The sequence below is a fragment of the Heteronotia binoei genome, chromosome 2, assembly GCF_032191835.1.
Source record: "Heteronotia binoei isolate CCM8104 ecotype False Entrance Well chromosome 2, APGP_CSIRO_Hbin_v1, whole genome shotgun sequence".
Classification (NCBI taxonomy): domain Eukaryota; kingdom Metazoa; phylum Chordata; class Lepidosauria; order Squamata; family Gekkonidae; genus Heteronotia; species Heteronotia binoei.
The window spans coordinates 160,446,171-160,471,086 of record NC_083224.1 but is presented as its reverse complement, the minus strand read 5'-3'; the positions used below and the strand labels follow the sequence as shown (position 1 = coordinate 160,471,086).

Here is a 24,916-nt window from a genome sequence, read left to right as displayed (position 1 = left end):
TTGAAAACAAGAGAAGCAAGCAATTGGGTGTTCACCTCTTTCTGCTGTATTGCCGATCACGATGGGGGGGGGAGCTTCAGGGTGTACAGGGAGAACAGGAACAGCTGCCGCTGCGCCCCTGTCTTGCTGTAAAAGCCCCATGCTGAAAGGAGATCCCTTCAGGGTCTCTTTGGGAGTGTCACATCCGTGGCACCCCTCCACCCACCTGATTCAGAGGGGCCACAGGCAGGAGAACCCGCGGACCTTGTTGAGCTCAAGGGGATGTACCTCAGAAACCTCCATCCCCTGCCTCTCATATGCATAAACCAGGCTCAAGAATTCTTGCTGCTGCTAAGTAGGAAAAGGAGAAAGAAGAGTTGAAGGAGTTTGATGGAGAGGAAGCTGACTATTAAGTGACAGCAGGTTGGAAGTGCAGAACTTCAGTTAGCTCTGTGAAATGACAGAGTGATCTGAGAGCTCTGTCTATCGCATGGTATCTTCCCATGGGGGGAAAAACCAACAGGCAGGCATAACCATGTGACAGTTACAAAGCCTGTTTTGGCCTTCATATAAATTCTCTCCAAAATACTCAAGGCACAAAATGCACATATGCTAAATTTTTTATTCACTGAATGCTGTGAAGTGACTGTAAGACACTGCGTTGCAACTATGCAGGCCTGATGAAAGAAATAATCCAAAAACTTTTGAATGAAAGCTTTTCTATGCTGCCTCTTCAGAATCCTACTCAAGACGGCTTACAATGACTTACCATAATATCAAAAACAAACCATTACATTATCCCACTAGTTTCATATAAGTAAGGCTCTTCTTTCCTGAGAAGGCTGACTATAACTCATCTTATTTTAAACTTTATCTGCTACACATTTCCTAATGTTATAATAATAGAAACAGCTACATTGGTCAGTATCAGGGTTTTGTTTTTGTTTTTTAACATGAACGCACAGGAACACAGTTCCAACTGGCTTGGCCAGGACTCCCCCCCCCCAAAAAAAAAGCTTGGCCAGGACTCAAAAAAAGGTCTCCTGCAGAGGAAAGGCGCTAGGTAGCCACGTGTTCCCAGACCACATGCTCCATCCGTTCTGCCATCTCCAGACTCCAATGGACTTACAAAAAGAGCAAGAGCTGCAGAGCTGCCCTTGAAGCTAGGCCTGCCTATGAGGTGGACTGTCAACAACCTGGAGTGCACTTTCAAGGGGAGGGATGGTGGCTCAGTGGTAGAGCATCTGCTTGGGAAGCAGAAGGTCCCAGGTTCAATCCCTGGCATCTCCAAAAAAGGGTCCAGGCAAATAGGTGTGAAAAGCCTCAGCTTGAGACCCTGGAGAGCCACTGCCAGTCTGAGAAGACAATACTGACTTTGATGGACCAAAGGTCTGATTCAGTATAAGGCAGCTTCATATGTTCTTCATATGTTCATATGCTTACTCCGCCGCACATGGCTCTTTCTCTCCAGCTGCGTTTGGGGGGGAGGCGAATGGCGAAACAATGTTTCTTATTGAGCTGTGTCAGAATGCATATCCATGAAATGGAGCTGATGGCACTGTATTGTTCTGTGTCAATATGCGAAAAGTAACCTACTGAATGGGTGATGTCACAGTGATGTCTGGCGGTGTGGCCTAATATGCAAATGAGTTCCTGCTGGGCTTTTTCTACAAAAGAAACCCTGGTCAGAATACACTTTTTGACAAAAGGGCACATAAAAACACCTTCTTAAAGCTATCGAATATGCAATCTTTCATCTATATTCTGTTTACCTAGGGATGGAATGCTCTGTAAATGGACTTCTATGACATCATTTGAACCGCACCCAAGAAGCAAGGAGGCCAACACAGCACAGATCCTCTTGCGAGAGTCAGAAGCACTGTCTCGTATGAAAGAATCCATAACAGGGATCTTTCTGAAGCTAATGCTTGCTCTCCAGAAACTGAAGCAATGATGGCAAATAAATCAGTATCTTATGGATTACTCCCAGGATCTGACCTTGAAAGAACATGGAAAAGAGCTGTGTTGCAGGAGCTCCTACATTGCTCAAGTAACATGAAAACAGGACTGAACTGAGATTTCCTAAGGTAAAGATTTCAGAGTTTGACTGTGTACAGGGTGATGGGACAGGTAAGTCTGGTCAAACAGAAGTGACAGGACCAGAGACCAGAGACATCTGGGCCCACAAGAGGAAAGCAAAAGGAAGGAAAATGTCCGAGGATAAACTATTTTTTTCTTAGTGTCCTGTTTTCTATTTTTCAAATATGAGGTGGACTGTCAACAACCTGGAGTGCACTTTCAAGGAGTGGCTAGGGAAGCTCAAATGCCCCCAACAGCTGTTCACATTTTATGCTTTATGAATTTTCCTAGAAAATATTCAGTAATAGCAAGATCTCTCAAAGAGAACTGGGCCTCTTTCAAAATTATTGCATCATTTTGGATATACATTTTGGTAGTAAATAAGAAGTGTGACTGTGGGGTGGAGGGGGGTTATATTTTTTTTTAAAAAATGTAACTGAGCAGGGGGGAAACCCAAAATATTACAGTTTTATGCAGCAGTGTTCGCTCTTCACTCAGATTAATCTAACAGGATTAAATATGGAAAAGAAGAGGGTCTGAAAGCTCCGGAGGGATATCATTAGGGCAAATTGCCAAAGAATGAAACATGAGCCAGTCAGGAGAGGCGGCAAGATGCAGTAATACCAAGGGACTTGACTGTTCGACAGTTGGAGCTTCGGTAATGTGTGAACTACAGGTTACAGTATCAAGAGACTCTGTTCACTGACACATAGAATGTCACTATTGACCACCAAACTGCCCAAGCTTGACAGCTCTACTATAGGCAGTCAAAGATGTCATAATCCCACACTTAAACTGCCCACTTCTGATTAAATTTTGTTTCCTACCTCTCTGCCAAACAGCTGCAATTTTACTAGATTGTGCTGGCTCTCTTTGTTACTTAAGATAACTGCCATTTTAATTACTGTTTTCTTGCAAAAGAGGTAATTTAATGGTGCAGCAAATGAGCATCTTGCCTTCCTCTAATGCTATTCCACTGGATATATTTGCAATTACTTTCCTCTATAATTTCGTTAATACTCACGATGCTTCATCATCATTAAGTACTGTATTTGCAGGTAATTTTTACATATAAACTAATTGGGAAAGTAAACATTACAGTATTCATTGACTGGGATATAGGGAGCTAGCTGCAAAACATGGCACAAAGCAGAATGCCCTCTACAGCTTCCTTGAATGAGGATTTTGCAAAGTCAGAATGGTATAAATTAGAAAATCAAGTCTACTTAAATTTCTTCCAGAAGACCTGAAGAAGTAGTACCGATTCTCAGTTCTCAGGAGAAAGTCTTATAGCCTGGGGCACTGACTGAGAAGGCACTCCCACAAGTTCTTGCTAACCCAGCCTTGAATAACACAGTTTCCCAGAGGATGGTCTCCCACATTGATCTTAATAGTAAGACAGGTTGATAAGGGTGGAAACAGTTCTTCTGGTACCACAGAAAAACCAAAGGCCTACAGCAAATTGCACGAGAGGGGAAAAGTTAAAATACACACACCCATCGCCATCCTCTTCTCCAGGACTCTATAAGTTCCTGAGGAAAGAAAGGTACTTCCCTCACATACTTTAAATGACTCAGTGTCTCTGCCTCCTAAAACATATTATCAGGCTTGGAAGAGGAAGGGAAGTAGTCTTTTGGTTGGTTTTAAAAAATGTGTTTTTCTATATACATGTTTTTCTATATATTTTCTCTGCACGTGCACAGAGAATGCTCTTTCCTCACCTGTTTGGAGGAGCCTGGGAGCTGTGGCGGGCCATTTGGAAGCTGTTTTGGGCCCTGCTGTAGTGGCAGATGCCGGGAAATACTCCAGGTCCTGCTGCAATGGCAGACACCAGGAAATGCTGCCGGCCCAGCCATAATAGACACAGCCATTCAGGGCCCTACTGTGTTAGTGGACACTGGGGGTTGCTCTGGGTGGGTGTGATGCATGCTGGGAGCCACTCCAGGCTCAGCAGTGGCTGGTACTGGGAGCAGCTCCAGGCTCAGAGTGACTCCCAGACATTGCCACTGCTAGGCTTCAAAGGTGGTTGGGCTGAACTCACAAAGGGTGGGGAGATGAGATCCCACCCCCCTCTACAGATTTATCAGGCCCCCATTTCCCAGATATACTAACAAGCTTATGAGAAATCACCAGAAGAATTTTTTTTTAAATGTAAAAACAAAAAACCCTTCTGTCACCCAAATCTCCCCCTTTAGAAATATAAAATCATCCAGAAGATTTGAGCATGCTAATTTCCCTCTCTTTCCCCCTTTATCTTATTCCCTGCTGCTCTCAACATTCTGTGTCCATTCTGGAGCATATTTAGATCACACTGGCAGTTTACTGCAGGGAGGGTTTATCATTCATCTGGTTGATTTCCAGGTTCGTATGGGAGGCCCTTGGAATATGCAGGCACATCTTTCCTATGTTTGTTACGGCCTGATGCCCACAGCTTTCCCAACTGGCCCAACCACACACAGTAATGCTCTATCAACAACAAACAAACAAACAAACAAACATGTCATTGTATACAATACTATGTTCAAACACACAATGAATTATGACCATGGGTTTTGTTTTCTCAAACTTTAACTGTTATAATTTTTTTGGTACTTTTATATTTAATATTTATCACATAATATTGCTATTTAAATTAGTTGTCCATTTATTTAACTGCCAATTTTAATACAGTATTTCCTTGAGAGAATGGGAAAGCACGAGGGTATGTGGCAATAAATATATCTTTCATCATGGCCAAATCTGTGGGTATTTCTGTCCAGAGATAGGAGCCACAAACAGGAAAGACAGATCTTTCTACAATCTGAAGAACCCAGGCTTGATTACCCACTCTTCCATGGAAACTCACAGGGTGATTTTGGATCAGTTATACATTCTCAGCCTGTAGACAATAGCTCATGATATTCCCTGTTAATCCCAAATATTGCTGAAATTTTTCGGGACCAATTTTTTTCATATCTTGAAATATATATATATATATATTTGAGAGATCCAAATATATCCAGAATACCAATAAGGGGTGTGTGTGTGTATGTATTATATTGGAACACATATCCCTGCTTGACATGTAGGTGCTTTCTACCAACACAGAGTTTACCAAATGTGAATTGTGACTCTACTGGGATTATGTAAAGAATAGTGTGGGACTACAGGTCCCTGGCCAATGAGTCCTCTTTGATTACGACTACCACATGGGAAACCTCAAGACAGAAGCAGCATAGCTCATACAGGAGCTACGCAGGTAGGACAACATAGCACAACAGATGCTGGACCTAAGTTAGGTATCCATTCTCAATATTTAATTATTTAATTATGAGTGCACAAAACTGGGCCACAATTTAAAAATGCTAAAAGAAAACACTGATTTAATCAAATGCCACTAATGTGAGTAATGTTAACCATATAAGATTGAGCACATTATTACATATTTGTTGGCTGCACAATTTTAAACTTGTATCTATATGTAGCTCTAACAAACTCATCAGTTCAGAAGGCATCATAATAAGCAAAGTTTTAATCCTCATGTGATTGCTAACGCCATTTGCCTATAGCTTTAAATGCTAATGATGTAATTGCATCTGTACAAACACCACAAGCTCTTACAAACTACGCTGCTATCTTGGTTTAAATGCTTTGAGCGAGCATGTTTTCCAATATGACATATTGTAGTAATTCTCTGCAAAATCATATAATTCAGGTGAACACTTTGAGAATGATTTACCTTCTACTATGCACGAAAATGTTTTTGTTATGTGGCAGTTAACTTTCTTTTAATATAAACTGCTGCACTTAAAATACTTTGGGAAACCTTGAGTAACAGATTAGGCAGAATATATTTTACAAGATTTACCACATTGGCACTTAAGATCTAGGAATTAATGAATGGATTATGAGAATGTTATCTGAAAACTAAAATGCAGTGACTCAAATGAAGCCTATTCCGCCTTTAACCTGCAGCAGAACTACACATATATTGATTTGTACAATTAAGAGAATCCATCAGCACCTCTTCCTAATTTATGTAAATCTTTCTACTTGCTTTGCAGAGCAACAAACCTTGTACTTTATTTACAAAGATGTTTGTACCTTTCCTTGATTACAGAAATTTTCACATTGCTTAAATTAAAAGTAATTGCTTCTACCTAATTCATGAAATTGTCAATACACCTTTAGCTAATTTAGAACATTTAGTCAAAACAATGATTTAAAATATCCATGTAGTGTATCCAAGTGACCAGAAAAATGGTTTAAATCAGGAGTGGCCAAACTTTCTTAATATAAGAGCCATACAGAAGAAATGCCAGATGTTTGAGAGCTGCAAGACATTTGAGAGCTGATGTTTAAAAGCCTCAAAATGGAAGGAAGGAAGGAAGGAAGGAAGGAAGGAAGGAAGGAAGGAAGGAAGGAAGGAAGGAAGGAAGGAAGGAGAGATGAGAAGAAAGCAACTTTAAATACACTCTCCAAGCTGACAGCTGGCTTGGCTTGGAGAGATGATTTAAAGGGACAAATACATTCTCCAAGGTGGCTTACAGGGCAGCGAAGGCTTCGAGAGCCACACAATATGTGCAAAAGCAGGGCCGGCCCTGCCACTAGGCAAACTAGGCAATTGCCTAGGGTTCTGCCCTTCTTGGGGTGCTGAATTGGGTGCCCCCCATCTGACTCAATATCAGTGGGGGAGGAGCAGAAGTTAACCTTGCCTTGACAGTGTGTGAAAGAGCCACAGTTTGGCCCCCTGGTTTAAATTCGCTAGCTGGGATGCTGTTTTCACAAATGAATACTGGTTTTGGATATATTAAGCGATTACCTAAAAACATGATGTAGCATTTATGTTTTAGGATCTACTAACAAGCCATTGTAGTTACAATGAAATCTCCAAATAATCTTTGTTGACTTGGTAACAACACAATTTGTTACTTTTGCTTGAAGAGATGCCTAACCTGTTTGTTGTTGCTTTGGTCCCAAAAGCTTGAACCATTTTATTCCATCCTATTCCTAAACATCTATAGACAACTTCCTAACAGCTACAGACAACTAGAGTGAAGCATCCTTTACTTCAGACTGCCTTCTGCCTGATCTAAGGAGCAGAACATTCCATTTTGCATATTTGATTTTAAAAGTTACAGTTTGAAATATCTGTTCGTTTGCTGCTTTGTGCTTAGTTTTCCTGCTCTCCAGATCTGCCCCCCTTTTTAAAAAATTATCTCCATTTCTCCAAGTTCTTACATGTACTTATTTGTTTCACGGTAAAGCGCTTCCCACAGCATAAAGAACCGTTTCAACATCATTTTGGCAATTTTATAAAGATAAGAAACATCTCAAGTAACTGTTCCTTGAGTAGCTGGACGATGACATTTTCAACAGCAACTCAGTTAAAAGCAGACTGAAGAAACAAAAACCACATGATGGTCCAGAGAGAAAAGAAATTAAGATGAACCTAGATATGTAGCACAAGAAATCGTTAAAAGACACTGGACCCAATCAAGCCAACACTAAGGCTATAAAGTCCCACTGATTTCCAAAAAAGTGATGCTCACTTGCACGATTGGAAGGTGGAGCTTTATTACCTTTAAGCTATTTTTCTTGTAATCAAATGAGTCCAATATGAAAAAAGCTGATGAATTGTGAAAATAATAATTCTATACATTTTCAGCAGGATATCAAGAACCTCCTCATGATGTCATACTGTACCATCTCCCTCATTATTATCCTTTTACATTTCAGAAGTCATATTTTTCTACCCCGCATATTTTCCTTGCTCCTAGTCAAATCATACAGTAAATGCATACACATGTGATGCTACTATGCTACCTTCACCCACTGATTCATCTCATTTTATATGTTTTAGGCCATTTAGCCTGTTTTTTGATTGACTGATTTTTTAAAAACTTATTTTGTACCTTATAACGTATTTTATTTTCTGGAAACGCAATTCATAACTTGCGTTAATAATACATCTACTCTGTTCAAAATTCACTGACAAGTTCCATTCACTTTTCACCCATTTTATGAGTTTAATGACTCATGATTTATTGACACAGTTTGCCATGATGACTCTGAACCACAATATCAATTAAACTCTTTCTACAGCATGGTTCCCATTTTGATATACACTGGGATATAAAAACAGAAAAAAACCTTGCTGTGCAAATCTATCCAGAGATTGTAGGCAGACAGACAGGGCACAGGGGGATAATGAGCTGGAATAATCAAAGACCAGCTTTATTTATTCTACAACAAGATAAGCATCTACAATATCCAAGGGCAAAACTCACCCCATACATAGTGCAGGCAACTGAAGACTCTGGCTTCTTCTGCCTGTGCATCCTTGTATTCCAGGGAAGGCTAACTTGGTTTTGAGCCCTGAGCTATCAAAGCTGTAAACTGCCTAGGTATCCTCCTTGTCAAGCATTACTGGTCAAACATTACATGTCCCTCTCCCTAGTTGTGAGATCTTTGGATTAAGGATAACAGCACTCCTCAAAGGGTTCCTGTCCCAGCACCACCAAGGCACCATAGACCCAAATCCTGGTCTCAGTGACTACCCTTTAATTCTTCAACTGATTCCTCAGTGTTCACCCTAAGCTTTACATGTACAACTTAACCTACTTTCCCCAGCACTGTTGTTGCCATTAGATGAAACTGATAGCTAAAGCATATCACCTGCTTGGCCTTGGGCAAGCCGATAACTACAATCTTCAGAGTAGATTAGGTGGTGGTGGTGACTTAGCTTATGGTCAATTCACCTAGAAAGAAAAAAAAATCCCTACTCAAACAGCTGACCAGCTTGTGCCCATCCTGAAATACTGGGAAGAAGGTTGAGTGCTATGATGGAGGTGGGTCACAGAGGTACAGGGCAGTGTGCTGATGTCTTAAATAAGCCATCATCTTTCCACTCTTCACTCTGTGCACCCACTCACATGGGCACACTGTCCACTAAGGCACCTACAAACCCTGTCCCTCCAACTTACCCTTGTGGAGAGCTGGAGCAAAATTCTCTTGATCACTCAAGAGTTATTTGGAATGCTGCATTTCTGTGTTGCATGTGCTTTAATAAGAGTACAGAATTCTGACTCAGCAATTTCAGAAATATAACTTTCCATGTTAGGAAGTATTGGGGAAAGCTCAATAAAGCTTATTTGTAAAGGCATAAATAAAACCATCACCTGACCATTAGAAGTTGTCTTGGACATATGACATTATTTGAACCCTTATGCCTTAGAGCAGTGGTCCCCAACCTTTATGGCACCAGGGACCAGTTTTATGGAAGACAATTCTTCCACGGATCAGTGGGGGTGGGAGTGCTGGGGTTTTTGCTGCCCCAGGCTGTCCCCATGCCCACACCCCATCCCTGCCACCCATGGGTCTTTAAATGAGGGGTAGGCGAAGGTCACTGCCGCGCTGCCCCTTCCACACACCCAGGAACAGGGTGAATGAAAGAAGTAGTGCTTTGGAGTGAGGCTGCACTGCCTCTTTTGTCTACCTGGGCGGGTGAAAGGAGCAGTGTGGTGCCTCTGCCTCATTCCACGGCCCGGTACTGGTCCACAGCCCAGGGGTTGGGGACCCCTGCCTTAGAGGATACAACAACTGCAGTGTCAGAATCCTTCTCATTTTTGAAAGCAATCTGTTGACCCTTCCAATCTGTTCTCCTGCTTCTGTGCTACAATTATCCTCTCAAATAAGAAGAGCTACCCCAAAAAGTAACAAAGCTCTTCATAAATTGCTAATAGTGAGAAAGTCAAGACCCAGAATTGGGATTAAGGAATATAATTTTCCCCAGACTAACTATAAATTCAATCAAGTCCAACTAATGACACAAAAACCTTGGGAAACTACACTTTCTGCTTAATGGAGGTTAAACTAAAACCCTTTCTCACCACTGCCAAATAAATTTCAGTGAGGACAAAGGTGGCTGTCACAGCTGGGAAAACTGACTAAATTTTGGAGAGATTTGAGCTTGATTTCTAATTAATTCACAAATCTCAAACTGGGGAAGATTCATACCAGGTTGGAAAGCCTCCATATCTCTCTGCGCTCCCCAATAAGATGGTTAGAGAAGGAAAGCTTCCAGGACCCAGTTTGATGTAGTAGTTAAGTGTGTGGACTCTAATCTGGGAGAATTGGGGTTGATTTCCCACTCCTCTATATGCAGCTGTGGGTGACTTGGGTCAACCACAGTTCTTGCAGAGCTGTTCTCTCAAGAGCAGTTCTCTGAGAGCTCTCTCAGCCACACCTACCTCACAGGGTGTCTGCTGTGGGGAGAGGAAGGGAAGGAGATTGTGAACCAGTCTGGGACTATGAGTAAAGGGCAGGGTATAAATCCAATCTCCTCCTCCTCCTAATATTTCTGATAATATCACTTGTTATATATGGGTATGTGTGTGTATACATATATTTACATTCATGCACATGCACACACAAATGGAGATCCTCAAGAAACTTGCAAGGAGGGTACATGCCATCCCCCTTTGCCACCACCTCTCTTCTCTCTTCTCAGTCTTCTCGGGGAGTAAACTCAGAAGGCATTTGAAGAGGTCACAGTCTCTTTAAATGTCTTTCCCCCCTTCATTGAAAGAAATGGAGGATGGGGGCACCTTTTTTTGGGGGGGGTCACAGAATTGGACCCCCCTAGTCCAATATTTTTAAAACTTGGGGGGGGGGGGCTGAGGAGAAAAAAAACCCCTTAAAAACAGCCTCCAAAGCCCCAAATACCTCCAAAACTATTATTCATTCTGCCCTACAGAAAACAATGGTTCCTGTAGGGCATGGTTTCCCAAACTTTTCCCCTCCGGGGTCCAGTTCCTTCCCCGTGATCCGGACCGAGGACGCTCAGGGAGTGATACAGAGACTGCATGCTGGCCAGGAGCTTTCCTCACCCTCTCTGATGTTTCTGAAAATCAGAGAGGGACGAGGGAGGGCTTCTGGCCAGTGCGCAGTCTCAGTATCGCTTCCTAATCATCCTCCGGGTGGAGGAAAATCAGGGAGTGATACAGAGACTGTGCACTAGCCAGGAGCTTTCCCCACCCTCTCTGATGTTTCCAAACATCAGAGAGGGACAAGGGAGGGCTTCTGGCCAGCGCACAGTGTCTGTAGAGCTCTCTGAGTGCTACAGGCGGAAGCAGCATGGGGGGCAGGGGCTGGAGCATGGCGTGGCATGCAGCACCAAAGATAGAGGGGGAAGGGGGCTGTCAGGCCACCCCTGGTGTCCCAGTATTGAGGCTTCCGTGGCCCAGTACCGGGTTGCAACCCTGCAAATGGGAAACACTGCTGTAGGATATAATGGAGCTGGGGTTTTCCTAAATATTTCCTGAATCTGAATACCATACTGGTATTGCAGTTCAGGAATATTGGGAAATACCAATTTTGGGGGTTTTAATATACACAACCCCCCTAAATATCATAGTTTGTGTTTTGTTTTTTTGTGCACTCCTAGTGTGAACTCGGTTCTTGGCAATAAAGAGAACCTTAATGCATACCACTGAGTTTGGGTGAGTTTCGGCTGACCATGAAAGACACATACAATATCTGGCTGCCCTCTAGTGGGGCCACAGCCAGCTACAGGTCTTCCTCAAATAGTGTGATTTGGCCATAGTTTAAGCCACACTCTGACTAGGTAAAGGTAGTCGCCTGTGCAAGCACCAGTCATTTCCGACTCTGGGGTGACATTGCTTTTACAAGATTTTCAAGGCAGATGTTTTATGGGGTGGTTTGCCATTGCCTTCCCCAGTCATCTACACTTTCCTCCCAGCAAGCTGGGTACTCATTTTACCAACCTCGGAAGGATGGAAGGCTGAAACAACCTCGAACTGGCTACCTGAACCCAGCTTCTGTGAGGATTAGACTCAGGTCGTGAGCAGAGCTTAGGACTGCAGTACTGCAGCTTTACCATTCTGTGCCACTCTGCCTACATCCAGGTTAATTACAAAAATGTGATCTGTGCAGAGCTGCCTTGACAATAGTTTGAAAAACTCAGTAGATTAAAAATGCAGCAAGCGGGCTGCTGTCAGTGTGAGGACACAGAGATCATAACACTCCAGTGCTGAAAGGACTGCACTGGCTGCCCATTTGTTTCTGGGAATACATTCTAAGTGCAGGTTCTTACCTTTAAAGCTGTAAATGGCTTGGGGAATGGGTACCTGAAGGACCACTTCCTCCTATTTTGTCCAGCCTGATAGTTAAGATCATCCTCACAAGCCTTGCTCTCTGTGCCCCCACCTTCAGAGGGGAGGTGGATAGTGACAAGCAGCAGGGCTTCTTGTAGTAGAAACTTACTTATTTAACAACCCTTCCCCTTGAGGTCACTAGAGCCTACATTGCTCTCTTTTTTGTGCCAGGCCAAAACGTTTCTATTCATCCAGGTTTTTAGTTAAGGTTTGTAGTTAAGATTACTCTAAAAACTTGTTTTAAGCTGCTTGGTGCTCTCTGCTCATACTCTGGTTGGATATTTTTAATTCTGCATTTTAATTGACAATTTTAAGTTACTTATGTTTTATTCTGTAAGCTGCCTTGGGCAGGTTACATAGAGAGGCAAAATAAAAATGTTCTAAATAAATAAATCGTACACAGGAAGAAAGAACAAACACAATAAATAACCAACAGGGCAAGGCAACTGAAGTCCCTGACTGGCCAAAATATATTGTATCCAAATCCAGATCAAATGCCAAACACATCTAGCATAGCCATCAATGAACAAGGAGGTCTTCCAAGGACTAGAGGACAACTGCTTGAAATGGAATATGAACAATATAGCATTAAGGTACTGCTACAGAGGCAGGCAATATAAGCCTTTAGCGACTTGCAGTTCAATCAACTTCAGCAAGCAGTTATTAGATACTGTTAACCTTCTTTGGGTTGGTGCAGAATTGTGCTGAAGTTAACTCAGCAATATCTGCTCATGAGGCAATCCTGGAAGTCATTTGTGAGACACCATAATATTGTTGGTGCGTTATATAGAACTAGCCAAAAAAAAAGACACAGCTGTAATGACTTGGCAATGATGTCCACAATTAGCAGCATGTCATAGGAACTTCTGCATTTATAAACAGGCTGGTTAGATATTAAATTCTGCACAAGATGAATCACACATAGGGTAGGGGACAAAGTGAACTTTGTCTGAATGCAGACAAAAGCTATGCCTTTCTGCTGCTTGCACTAGACTTGCCAGCAGCTCTTGACACAGTGGACCATGCCTTCCTGTTGAGATGTCTGGAGGCAGAAGTGGGGATTAATGTCCTTTGGATTGCTTTCAATCATTCCTTCTGTGCAGAACACAGAAGGCTGCTGTTAGGGACAACTTTTTTACAGTGTGGGACCTGCCTTATGGAGTTCCACAAGGTTCATTATTGTTACCCATGCTATTCAAACTCTATATGAAGTCCTTGGAAGAAATTATTCGTGGTTTTGGAATAGGGTGCCATCAATATGCTGATGACATGCAGCTCTACGTTTCTTTTCTAGCAACTGGTAGCAATACAGAGTCTTTGAACTAAGAGTAAACAAGATGAAACTCAGTCCTAACAAAAGAGTGGTAAGCCTGATTGGCAAGGCCGAGGCCCTGAAAGATATGGAGCTCCCCACTTTTGATAGGGTTCAGTTGTCTCTAAATGATTTGATTAAGAGAGTTGGAATGATTCTAGAACCAGCTTTATTGCTAGAAAAACAAGCTGATGCAATTGCAAAAAAAAAAAAAGCTATTCTATCAATTCCACCTGCCTCAGAAGATACCATGATTCAGCAAAAGGGATCCATGTTTGGTTACTTTGAGAGTAGACTACTGTAAAGAACTCTACATGGGTCTGCCCATAAAAGCTACTAAGAAACTCCAGGTGGTACAGAGTGCAGCAGCCTGGCTACTATTGGCTGCTAAGTGGAACCTGCATATCATGCCATTTCCACCAACACGCCACTGGTTACCTACCGATCAGGTACCAAGCTCAAGTAAAGCTTCTATCACCTGCAAAGCCCTTAACAACAATGGTGCCTACTGCAGAACAATGCAACACATTTTTAAACGTTATTTAAAGGAGGAAAAAGGCAGAAGGAAACCATCTGTTTTACTTCTAAATATATAATTTATGTCTACAAAAAACAACAACCTAAACTACATCAATGTGTCTGGTAGTTATTATCTAAAAAACAAACAAACATCTTTAAAAGATCATGGGGCAAGTGAAGCAGAATTGCCCAAATATTTTAAATTAGCACAGCGTACAAAGTCAAAATATCCTTCAGGATTTGAGATTTTTTTAAACACTTAGACCAAACTAATGACTGGTTAACACCAGTGGACATGTTTATTGAGAAAGGTGACCAAGAACTTGGCACTCCACCATGTCCATAATAATGTAATTATGGAAAATGATATGAGCTTTGCATTTGGCAGCATCTGGTCAGGTCTGTAAGTCTTGTGATAACTATAAAGTCTCTTATAAGAGGAGGAATGTAGGGAGCAATTGTGGACTGAAATCACACACTTACATGGGGTAGCTAGTGTTGATCTTTTACGAGTTATTTGCTCCAGAATAATAAAATATTTCAGTATGGGCAACTATAGCATGAAGCTGCTAATTCTTATCTTGGTGAAGTGCTGAGAGAGAGAGAGTGCCTAAGATCCCAGGTTTAATAATTGGGATCTCCACTTTAAAGTAACTGGTGCAGGCAAAAGAGTGAGAAGAGTTCCTTTTGACTTACAAAAGGATACAAAGAGAATGTGGTAAACACATATACAAAGCTACATGGGATAGAACTGTGGTAAGCTGGTAAGATACAACCAGTCAGTGGCATGCAAATTATCTGACTAGTTGCTCGGTATTTTAGCAACCGTTCACACTTGACCTCACTAAGTCAGGTTAAATGAAACATTTCACAAACTGAAGATATAACGTGTCATTCTCACACAAAATATGAGGAAATACTTAGTGGTTCCATGGTTCAGTTTATTCAGAATTGCTTACTACCATTTGTAACCATTTTGAAAATGAAATATACCATCTAATTTATTTTTCCATATCATATAATAATTAACTGCTACAATAATTCAATTAGCTTTCCAGAATTAAAAAAAATAAATACATTTTAATTAGAGTGCGTTAGATATATTCATGGTTAGCATGTGTATAAAATAAAACAAATTGTGATACAATTTCTAACATTCCTTACTGTTTGATTCTTTATGAAAACTTTTCCCTTTAAAACAGTGTTAGCAAATCCTTTCTATTGTTAAGGGAGCTGTCCTTTATCTTTGAGGTTAACTTTAATACCAAGTGTTTATGGTAGTTCATGCAGACTGAGTTGTGATGTCACCTCCAAGTTATCAGTTCTGTTTCGGTTCACTATCTAAGGGCAGTAGCACCAATAACAAAAGGCATAACTCCAAGTCTCTCTCAAGATCTCCTTGCCCTTCTTTTTGTGGGGGAAGCAAAGATGCTTGAATGTATCTGAAAGCTACCATCTTTCAAAAATCTAGCATCAATATACTGTTAAACTTTACTTTGTGGTTGTAATCAAGCTAAAGGAATAATTCTGATATAAGTCCAAATTAGAAGGAGAATAATATTGAAGTTGTGGGAAGAATGAGCCAGATATTTTGCAGAAAAGAAATAGGTACAAAGACTGTCACTAATGAGCAAAATGCTAATTACTGTTTCTCCATATTTTTACATAAATTGGTACAATGAGATGGCTGCATTCATATAGGGCAAAATATGTCTATGTCATACGCACTTGGCCTATCCTTCATTTGTTCATTTTTGTATAAATGGCTGTATGTTTGTGCTCATACATACATCTTAGGGGCATACAACAGAATTTTTTTTAAAATAAATCTATGCTTGAATGCATTTTTCTTTTGTATTCCTTTTGTTGTATAAATAATTTAAGTGAGTATGGGAAGCTTCTGCAAGAAGGTAGTACTCAAGAATTGATTTTATGCCTGCTGTAGGCGGGCCCTAGATGTTTGGGCCCCAAGTGAACCTGCTGTGGTAGTCTACCAGAACATCATGCTGTAGTCTTGTGTATTCAAAAGCAAAGGAATAAATCATGATTTTACAACAGTGCATCAGTTGACTTATTGCTGTTTTGTGACCGCTGGGTAGGAAGGATTGCTGTTTAATGCCATGTCATCGGTTCTCAAGTCAGTCAAGCATGAAGGCTTGTCATATGCCTCTATAATTGTACCTCTCCAGACTTTCTCTAACTAGTCAGCTGGGGCTGTGCATTTTGTCTCCAACACCCGGCTGGCCTGTGCCTGACAGGCGCTCTCTCATCATTCTGTCAGTAATATGTTAAGTAGAGTGTGGCTGTTGCATGGCCTCTACTGTACAGGCAGGTGGAAAGGATGCCATACTTTAATGCAGATGTCGAAATGTTATCGCTCTCTCTTTTTATGTATTTATTTTAGCTAAAGCTGGACTAGCATATCTGCAAATATCAGGTTACCACAGCTGAAGCTACAGTGTTCCAACTGCATGATCTGCAATCTTTCTCACCAAGGAGAGCTTCCACTTATGGAAAAAGACAGAGTTTGCAGGGGAGGACACAAAAACAATCATGGTTTTCCCTTGTTTCAAGGAACAGTTCCTAGCTCCTGCCAACCAATGATGACTATGCATTTTGTTAGCTTAAATGAACTTCAGAACACAAGAATAACCCTAGAGTGTAAATTTAGTATTTTCCAGGACCATATATATGTTATGGGGGGGAGGGGGGTAGGCTCCCTCTGGGTGTCCTGCCCCCCCCCCCGGAAAAGTGTATGTGCAATACATAGCCTCTCCTTTCCCGGTGTAGTGAACGCCGCGTGGTCACTGTCCGGCTATGCCTGGCAGATGGTCACTGCAATGGCCTCTCCTGCATTACTGCATCCGTGGCAACACCTTCCCGCTGGTCCCCCCCGTTTCTCACAGAGTTTGCCACGTCATGGTGCGACCGAATGTCCGGCGGTATAACCGGATGGGCAGGCTGGGCTCACCAACCTCGCCAGCCAAGAGAAGGAAAACTCTAACATCAAACCCGGGCAGATAGAGCTCGTTAATGTAACACCTACCACCTGGAGGACTCGCTGCCGGCGTCCCGGCTTACTGGGCCATGGCAGATGACCCCAAGGTGAAAGGGTGGAGCCAGTACCGCACACACTGTGCTTCACCTAAAAATTCCTCTGCGCAGGCCTGAAGGGCATATCCACATCCACAACCCACAACACATCAAGTCCTGCAGCGATGGGCAAGGGGCGAAACGGCAGGTGGAAGATGCCACTGGAAGCCGCAGTCCCGATCCTGCATGTAGGCGGTTCAGGGTATTGGTCGCCTGATGCTGACCCGGAGACAAAAGCATTTTTCGGCAGCACCCTGAACAACCAAGCAGCCTTATCTAGGGACAGCACTGCTTGCTCCACACGGAGAGGGGCCTAGAAAAGATGGCCTAAACAAAGCTCATCTCCCCCCCCAGCTGGCTAGCCGCGGTCAACGGGCATCCTTACTTGCGGTCAAAAAATAACAGCAAAGAAAAGGCATGCATCTGCCTCACAAAGTGTGCAAAGACTAAAGCTTGCGTGTTGGAACATCAGAACCATGCTTGACACAGTAGACAGTGGTCGCCCTGAACGACGCTCTGCTCTAGCTGCCCACGAACTTCTCAGGTTGAATATTGACATAGCAGCTCTCAGTGAGGTTCGTTTCCCTGAGGAAGGTAGTCTTCAAGAACATGGTGCTGGCTATACGCTCTACTGGTCGGGTAAGTCAAAGGCTGAGAGCTGCCTTTCTGGCATTGGCTTCATGGTCAGGAACTCCATTGCCTCCAAACTCGAAAACCTGCCAACATGTCCATGCGCCTCCCACTTCAAAACAAGCAGCATGCAACACTCTTCAGTGTGTATGCCCCAACCCTTCAAGCAGATCCTGCAGAAAAGAACAAGTTCTATGCTGATCTACGCAACCTCGTACAGAAGACCCCTACAGAGGACAAGGTGATCATCCTTGGCAGCTTCAATGCCAGAGTAGGTAAAGACTCAGAAGCCTGGAAAGGAGTACTTGGCAAACACGGCATTGGCAACTGCAATGATAACAGGCGCCTTCTGCTAGAATTCTGCACGGAGCACCAGCTCACCATCACCAACACTATCTTTCAGCAGAAGAACAGCCTGAAGACAACCTGGATGCACCCACGGTCCAAGCACTGGCACCTTATCGACTACATTCTGGTGCGCCAGAGAGACCTTCGAGATGTCTTACACACCTGAGTAATGCCCAGTGCGGAATGTCATACGGATCATCGTCTTGTACGCTGCAATCTCCGTCTTCACTTTAAACCCACACCCAGGAGAGGAGGTATCCCTCGGAGGAAGCTTCAGGTTGGCAGCCTTCAGTCAGCCGAAGTTAAAGCTGCCTTCCAGGCAAAACTCCAGTCAAGAATTGAGGACCCCAGTTGCCCCACAGACCCTTCTCCAGAAGCACTCTGGGAACACCTAAAAACTACCATCCTGTTGACCTCTGAAGAAGTCCTCAGGTTCTCCACAAGGAAGAACAAGGACTGGTTTGACGAGAACAATCAAAAGATCCAAGATTTACTGGCGAAAAAGAGATCTGCCTACCAAGCACATCTTGCTCAGCCCTCCTGTCCCGGGAAAAAAGCAATCTTTCGCGCTGCATGTAGCAACCTCCAGCGCAAGCTTCGAGGCATTCAGAACGAGTGGTGGACTAAGCTTGCAGAGAGAACCCAGCTGTGTGCAGACACTGGTGATTTAAGAGGGTTCTACGAAGCCCTGAAGGCAGTATATGGCCCATCATATCAGGCTCAGAGTCCCTTGCGTAGTGCAGACGGCCAAGTGCTCCTCACAGATAAGGCATCCATACTGAACCGGTGGTCAGAGTATTTTCAGGTTCTCTTCAGTGCCAACCGCGTAGTTCAAGATTCAGCAATCCACCTCACCCCACTTCAACCAGCGAAAACAGAGTTGGATGAGATCCCCACCCTAGAAGAGACTGTTAAAGCCATCAAGCAACTGAAAAGTGGCAAGGCAGCGGGAGTTGATGGAATCCCACCAGAGATCTGGAAGCATGGGGGCACAGTACTACATAGCACACTTCACAAAGTACTTGTCACCTGCTGGGAACAAGGCAAACTACCACAGGACTTTCGCGATGCAATCATCATCACACTACACAAGAACAAAGGGGAAAAGTCAGACTGCTCCAACTACCGGGGGATAACCCTGCTCTCCATTGCAGGCAAAATCCTTGCCAGAATACTCCTGAACAGACTGGTGCCCACCATTGCAGAACTTCTCCCAGAGAGCCAGTGCGGCTTCAGAGCTAACAGGAGCACCACCGACATGGTATTTGTTCTCAGGCAGCTCCAAGAGAAATGCAGGGAACAGAACAAGGGTCTATATGTGACTTTTGTCGACCTTACCAAAGCTTTCGATACCGTTAGCAGGAAAGGCCTGTGGCAAATCTTGGAACGTTTAGGATGTCCCCCAAGGTTCCTCAGCATGATCATCCAGCTACACGAAGACCAGCGAGGCCAAGTCAGACACTGCAACGACCTCTCGGAGCCCCTCCCAATAGGCACAGGTGTAAAGCAAGGCTGCGTTCTCGCGCCAACTCTCTTTACGATCTTCTTTAGCATGATGCTTCAAAGAGCCGCAGTAGATCTAGATGATGACGATGGTGTCTACATCCGCTATCGCACCGATGGCAGCCTGTTCAACCTGAGGCGACTAAAGGCTCACTCCAAGACAATGGAAAAACTTATCCGAGAGCTACTGTTTGCTGATGATGCTGCACTCGTCTCCCACTCGGTATCAGCTCTGCAGCATATGACGTCCTGCTTTGCAGAAGCAGCCAAGCTATTCGGCCTTGAAGTTAGTCTGAAGAAGACAGAAGTTCTCCACCAGCCTGCACCCCAGGAAGATTATCACCCTCCCTGCATCACTGTGGGTGAATCAGTTCTGAAGACAGTCCAGCAGTTCAGCTACCTGGGGTGCATCATCTCCTCAGATGCCAAGATCGACAAGGAGATTGACAACAGGCTGGCAAAGGCAAACCGTGCATTTGGCCGACTGCACAAAAGAGTGTGGAGCAACAAGCATCTGAAAAAAGGCACAAAGATCAATGTTTACAAAGCGGTTGTGATGACAACCCTCATCTATGGCTCCGAATCGTGGGTTTTATACCGTCATCACCTGCGACTCCTTGAGCGCTTTCATCAGCGCTGCCTTCGCACCATCCTTAACATCCACTGGAGTGACTTTGTGACCAACACTGAAGTCCTCAAGAGGGCGGAGATTACAAGCATCGAGGCACTGCTGTTGAAGACGCAGCTGCGCTGGGCAGGGCATATTTCTAGGATGGAAAACCACCGCCTTCCCAAGATTGTTCTGTATGGCGAACTTTCCACCGGCCATCGAAATAGAGGGGCACCAAAGAAAAGGTACAAGGACTCCTTGAAGAAATCCCTTGGCACCTGTCGCATCAACCATCACCAGTGGTCTGACCTAGCCTCAGATCGCAAAGCATGGAGGCACACCATCCACCAGGCTGTCTCTTCCTTTGAGAACGCACACATAGCTGGTCTTGAGGACAAAAGGAGATTGAGGAAGAATCGCACTGCTGCAGCACCAACCCCAGATCGGACTTTTCCCTGCAGCCACTGTGGCCGGATCTGCCTGTCACATCATAGCCACTTGTCATGTCAGTATACCATGTCAACCTAAGGGGCTTGGAATCCATGGATAATTTCCCCACTCTGCCTCTTTTTTGTACCCCACACTAAAAAAAGACAAAATGCAGAGCATTTGAGGATCCTGAGGTAATTGTTATTGATCAAGTTCTCCCTTTGTTGGAAAGTCTGAATAGACACACCATTTCTTCAATGATCCCAAAAGAACTTTCTACCCTCAAGAAACCTCTGAAGTGTGGATTCCAAAGTTGCAAGGTTTAGTCATGTTTGGCCAATCCCAGGTGCCTGCAGGGAGAGAATGTGAACTTTATCTTCTCTGGCACAGAAGAGTCTGCAGATTGAGTTAAGTGGACTGTTAGCAAGAACATTTTCATTTTTGCTTTCTGTATTCTATTGTCTTTTCTCCTTTGTAGATTTGTTCCAATAATCTGTTTGTGTGAACCTACAGAAATTAATCTGAAAAATTTTAGATTTTAGACTTTGAGAAACTGGATTATCTTCCCAATGTTACAGAAGCTTTAAATTCATGACTACCATATTGACACAACAAAAGGTGAGGTAGGAGATCTTGCCCTTTTTTAACTCAAGAACACTGGTACATGGTTGAAGAAGGAAAAGACTGACTGAACTGAGGCAAGTGGTTTGCTAGAGCTCTTTAATTATACCCCAGGTAGTTACAGAGAAACTATTGGGTTAAAAATAGTGGGGCATAAAAAGAACACTCAGACAGGGTCCGAGTAACAAAAGCTCTCTATAGAACGAATTGTTACACAATGTTCAGAATTGAAAACTGTTACAGTGTACAGGACTTTACCACCAAAAACTACTAAGAGGGTTCTCACATACACAATAGAATAGTGTTTAAGATGCTGTCAAACTCATATTAAGCATGAAACCACTGTGGTGTAGTCGTTAAAGTGTTTGACTAGGAAATGGGAAACCAAGGTTTTGATCCCCACTCTTCCATGAAAGCTTATTGGATAACTTTCAGCCTGTCTAACAGTCTAACTCACCTCAGCTAGGGATGCCAGCCTCCAGGTGGGACCTGGGATCCCCACAGAATTATAGTTCATCTCCAGACTACAGAGATCAGTTCTTCTGGAGAAAAAAGATACTTTGGAGGGTGGACTCTATGGCATTATACCCTAGCAAGGTCCCTGTGCTCCTCATACTACATCCCCAAAATTTCCAAAAGTTTCCCAACCAGGTCTGGCAACCCTACACATCATCCCTCACTGGAGCGTACCTGGAAACCTTAGTTGTTACTGAAGATAAAATGAGAGAAGAACAATGTAAGGCACTTTGGGTCCCCACTGGAGAGAAAGGTAGGGTATAAGTAAATAAATACAACATTCAATACTAATCCAGAACAGTACCCAAAATTCCATTTAGTTTCACTTTGGGTATTTCTGATCCAAAACTAAACACAGAATTTCGGCCACTGTTTCAGATGGGAAACATTCAAATATACACCCGTATCCCAAACTGCATATAGGACTGCAGTTTCAGTGTATATCTGTCTAAAGCAATATGGAGCATTATTTTCTATGCTGCTTCTGATAAGAAGTTCCTTCTAACAAACATCACAGGCCAGCTGTATGCGAAGTGAAGGTTTGGTACACATTAAACTGATATACTGAATCAGACAATGGTTTATTTTCTACCGAGACTGGCTACAGCTTTCCAGTGTCTCAAAGGTCTTCTTTTTTTTGCTTACTAAAAGGTAAAGGTAGTCCCCTGTGCAAGCACCAGTCGTTTTCGACTCTGGGGTGATGTTACTTTCACAACGTTTTCATCGCAGACTTTTTACGGGGTGGTTTGCCATTGCCTTCCCCACTCATCTACACTTTCCCCCCAGCAATCTGGGTACTCATTTTACCAACCTCAGAAGGATGGAAGGCTGAGTCAACCTGGAGCCGGCTACCTGAACCAGCTTCTGCTGGGATCGAACTCAGGTCGTGAGCAGAGGGCTCCGACTGCAGTACTGCAGTTTTACCACTCTGCACCACGGGGCTCTTTTTTTGCTTACTACTTGATCTTTAAAAAAAACAACAACACTGGAGATGTCTGAACCTAGATGTTTCAGGGTAAAAAAACAGATTATCTTCAACTGAGCCACAACATCTCAACTGATCTTCCAAATTTTGAATGGACTACTATGCTATCTGCATAGTTCTGCCCTATGTAAAAGAACCCTACAGAGGGTTTTTTTTTGTTTTTTTTAAAAAGGATCCCAGGTGCTGTTAAAAAGTTCATAAACCACAACGCCTGCCTTAGGCTTCAAAACCTTTGTTTTCTCAAGAACAAGCCAATAGAGATCCTGGCTGAAACCTTAGAAGATGACTACTACACCCTTCCCTTGGTGTGCCAAGCTAGCAGAGAAAGAGACATTTCAGTGGCATTATACTGAATTTATATTCAGTTTCTCTACTAAATGAGCTGATTTTTTTTTTAAATTATGTTTGGTTCGCTAGATGATTTCTAAGAGGTGATTATTTACAAAAAGTAACAATCAAAACCCCATATATATTTACAAATAAAGTCAAGTCTCCAGATAAGGACATTTTTCCTCAACTAAAAATCATATAAAGGAAAAGGAGATGCTCCATAAAGCTCCAAAAACAGAATTTACAAACCATACAAGCTGCATGGGATTTCTCTTTTCCCTGTAATATAATATTTGTCTATACAAGCTGATTTGTTTTTGTAAAATCTGCTTTCCATCTAGTTACATTATTTTCCAGCAACCTTGGCTACAGTCATCCCAAATATGGTCCGTTGGTTTACAGCGAAGGGAACTCAATACCATTTGGTGCTCAACACCAACTATGAGGAGGAAAGAGAGTATGTCCAAGTGAAATATTTGAGGGAGTCCTGACCAGTCTTTCGTTTAACAGGCAGGAACATGTATACAAACAACCAGGCCTGAAGGCTTGAGAGCAATATAACTTGCATCATAACACAGATGGATTAAACTTCTAAATGACACCCCATGGAGAAGGCTAAAAATAAAACAAAAAAGACTATCGAAAGACTTCAACATGGTTACAGTGGCTAAATGCAGAGCTCTTTATCTCGGCACCATCTGCAATGACATAAGAAAGCCATTTCAGCATAGGAAGGAACATAAAACCTGTAATAAAAAAGGCTATTTGGAATAGTAAGTTATTATCAGCCTGAAAAGCGGCTCCAAAATCAGAGCTATTACAGTATATGCTCCCCAAACACTACTCTGCAACCAAGATGAATCTACCTATTACCAGGTTTAGGATAGCAGCTATTATCACAGCCCCTTGATTTCTTTCAAGTAGCTCCAATGGAATAAGCCACAAGTGAATAATAAAGATCTTATAATAGCCCTTAAGAATTCTTTATAGGGTGGAAGGCTCAGAAATGAACTCTAGAGAGTTAGAGAACTCTCATCCCTGGATAACAAAAAAATAATTAACCTGACTTAATGTATCCAAGTAAGCCTTATATAAATCAGGCTTTTGTGCTTCAAGAGTTAGATTAAAACCGTATCTTTTGTAAAAAGTATGTAGATATTGTCTCATAAGTACATATGGAACATATTTAAATCTGCAGAGGCCTGGAGGCCTTTTTGTAAGATGCTCAATATATTCTACTTGAAAGGAGAAGTGTGAAGTACTCACAGTGCTTAGTTTGCCGGAGGTAATAATGATGCGTCTCTCATGCAACATGCTGGCATAAAGTTGCAGCATGTTGTTCACATCCACAGCAACAAAATATTCAGTAAGATTTCTCTGTTTAACAAAGAATAAGGGCTGTTAACACATTAACAGTGGTAATTGAGTGGTGCATAAGCTTATAACTAGCTATTTCTTTCTAGCTAGTGGGGAAAATTAATCATGTTTAAGAAATAAATCTGCACAATAAGCATATTTGACTGAAATTCATCACCTCGTTATCATTTGCAAGACAGAAAGTTAATTGTCTTCCAGGATATTCAGATGTGAGAAAGATTGGCCAGCCTCATCATTAAACATTTATACATAGGCACACCCATCTTTGTCTCCATACAGGCAACGGATTTTTGCACAAATGTCTGTTTGGTCAGATACATGAAATACGGCCGGCACTATGAAAGTTACATTTAAACTGTAAGTCTCTCTCTCTCTCTCTCTTTCTCTCTCTCTCTCTCTCTCTCTCTCTCTGTGTGTGTGTGTGTAGA

The 24,916-nt window shown here is 42.7% G+C and overlaps 1 protein-coding gene across 1 annotated transcript in view; it reads right to left on the bottom strand.

Annotated features, from left to right (window-relative positions):
• DENND1B (DENN domain containing 1B) overlaps positions 1-24,916 on the bottom strand; it is a 272,657-nt gene that overhangs the window by 86,240 nt on the left and 161,501 nt on the right. Inside the window, exon 10 of the mRNA XM_060232357.1 lies at positions 24,378-24,488. Coding sequence (XP_060088340.1) covers positions 24,378-24,488 — 111 coding nt within the window. The remainder of the gene's footprint in view (positions 1-24,377; positions 24,489-24,916) is intronic.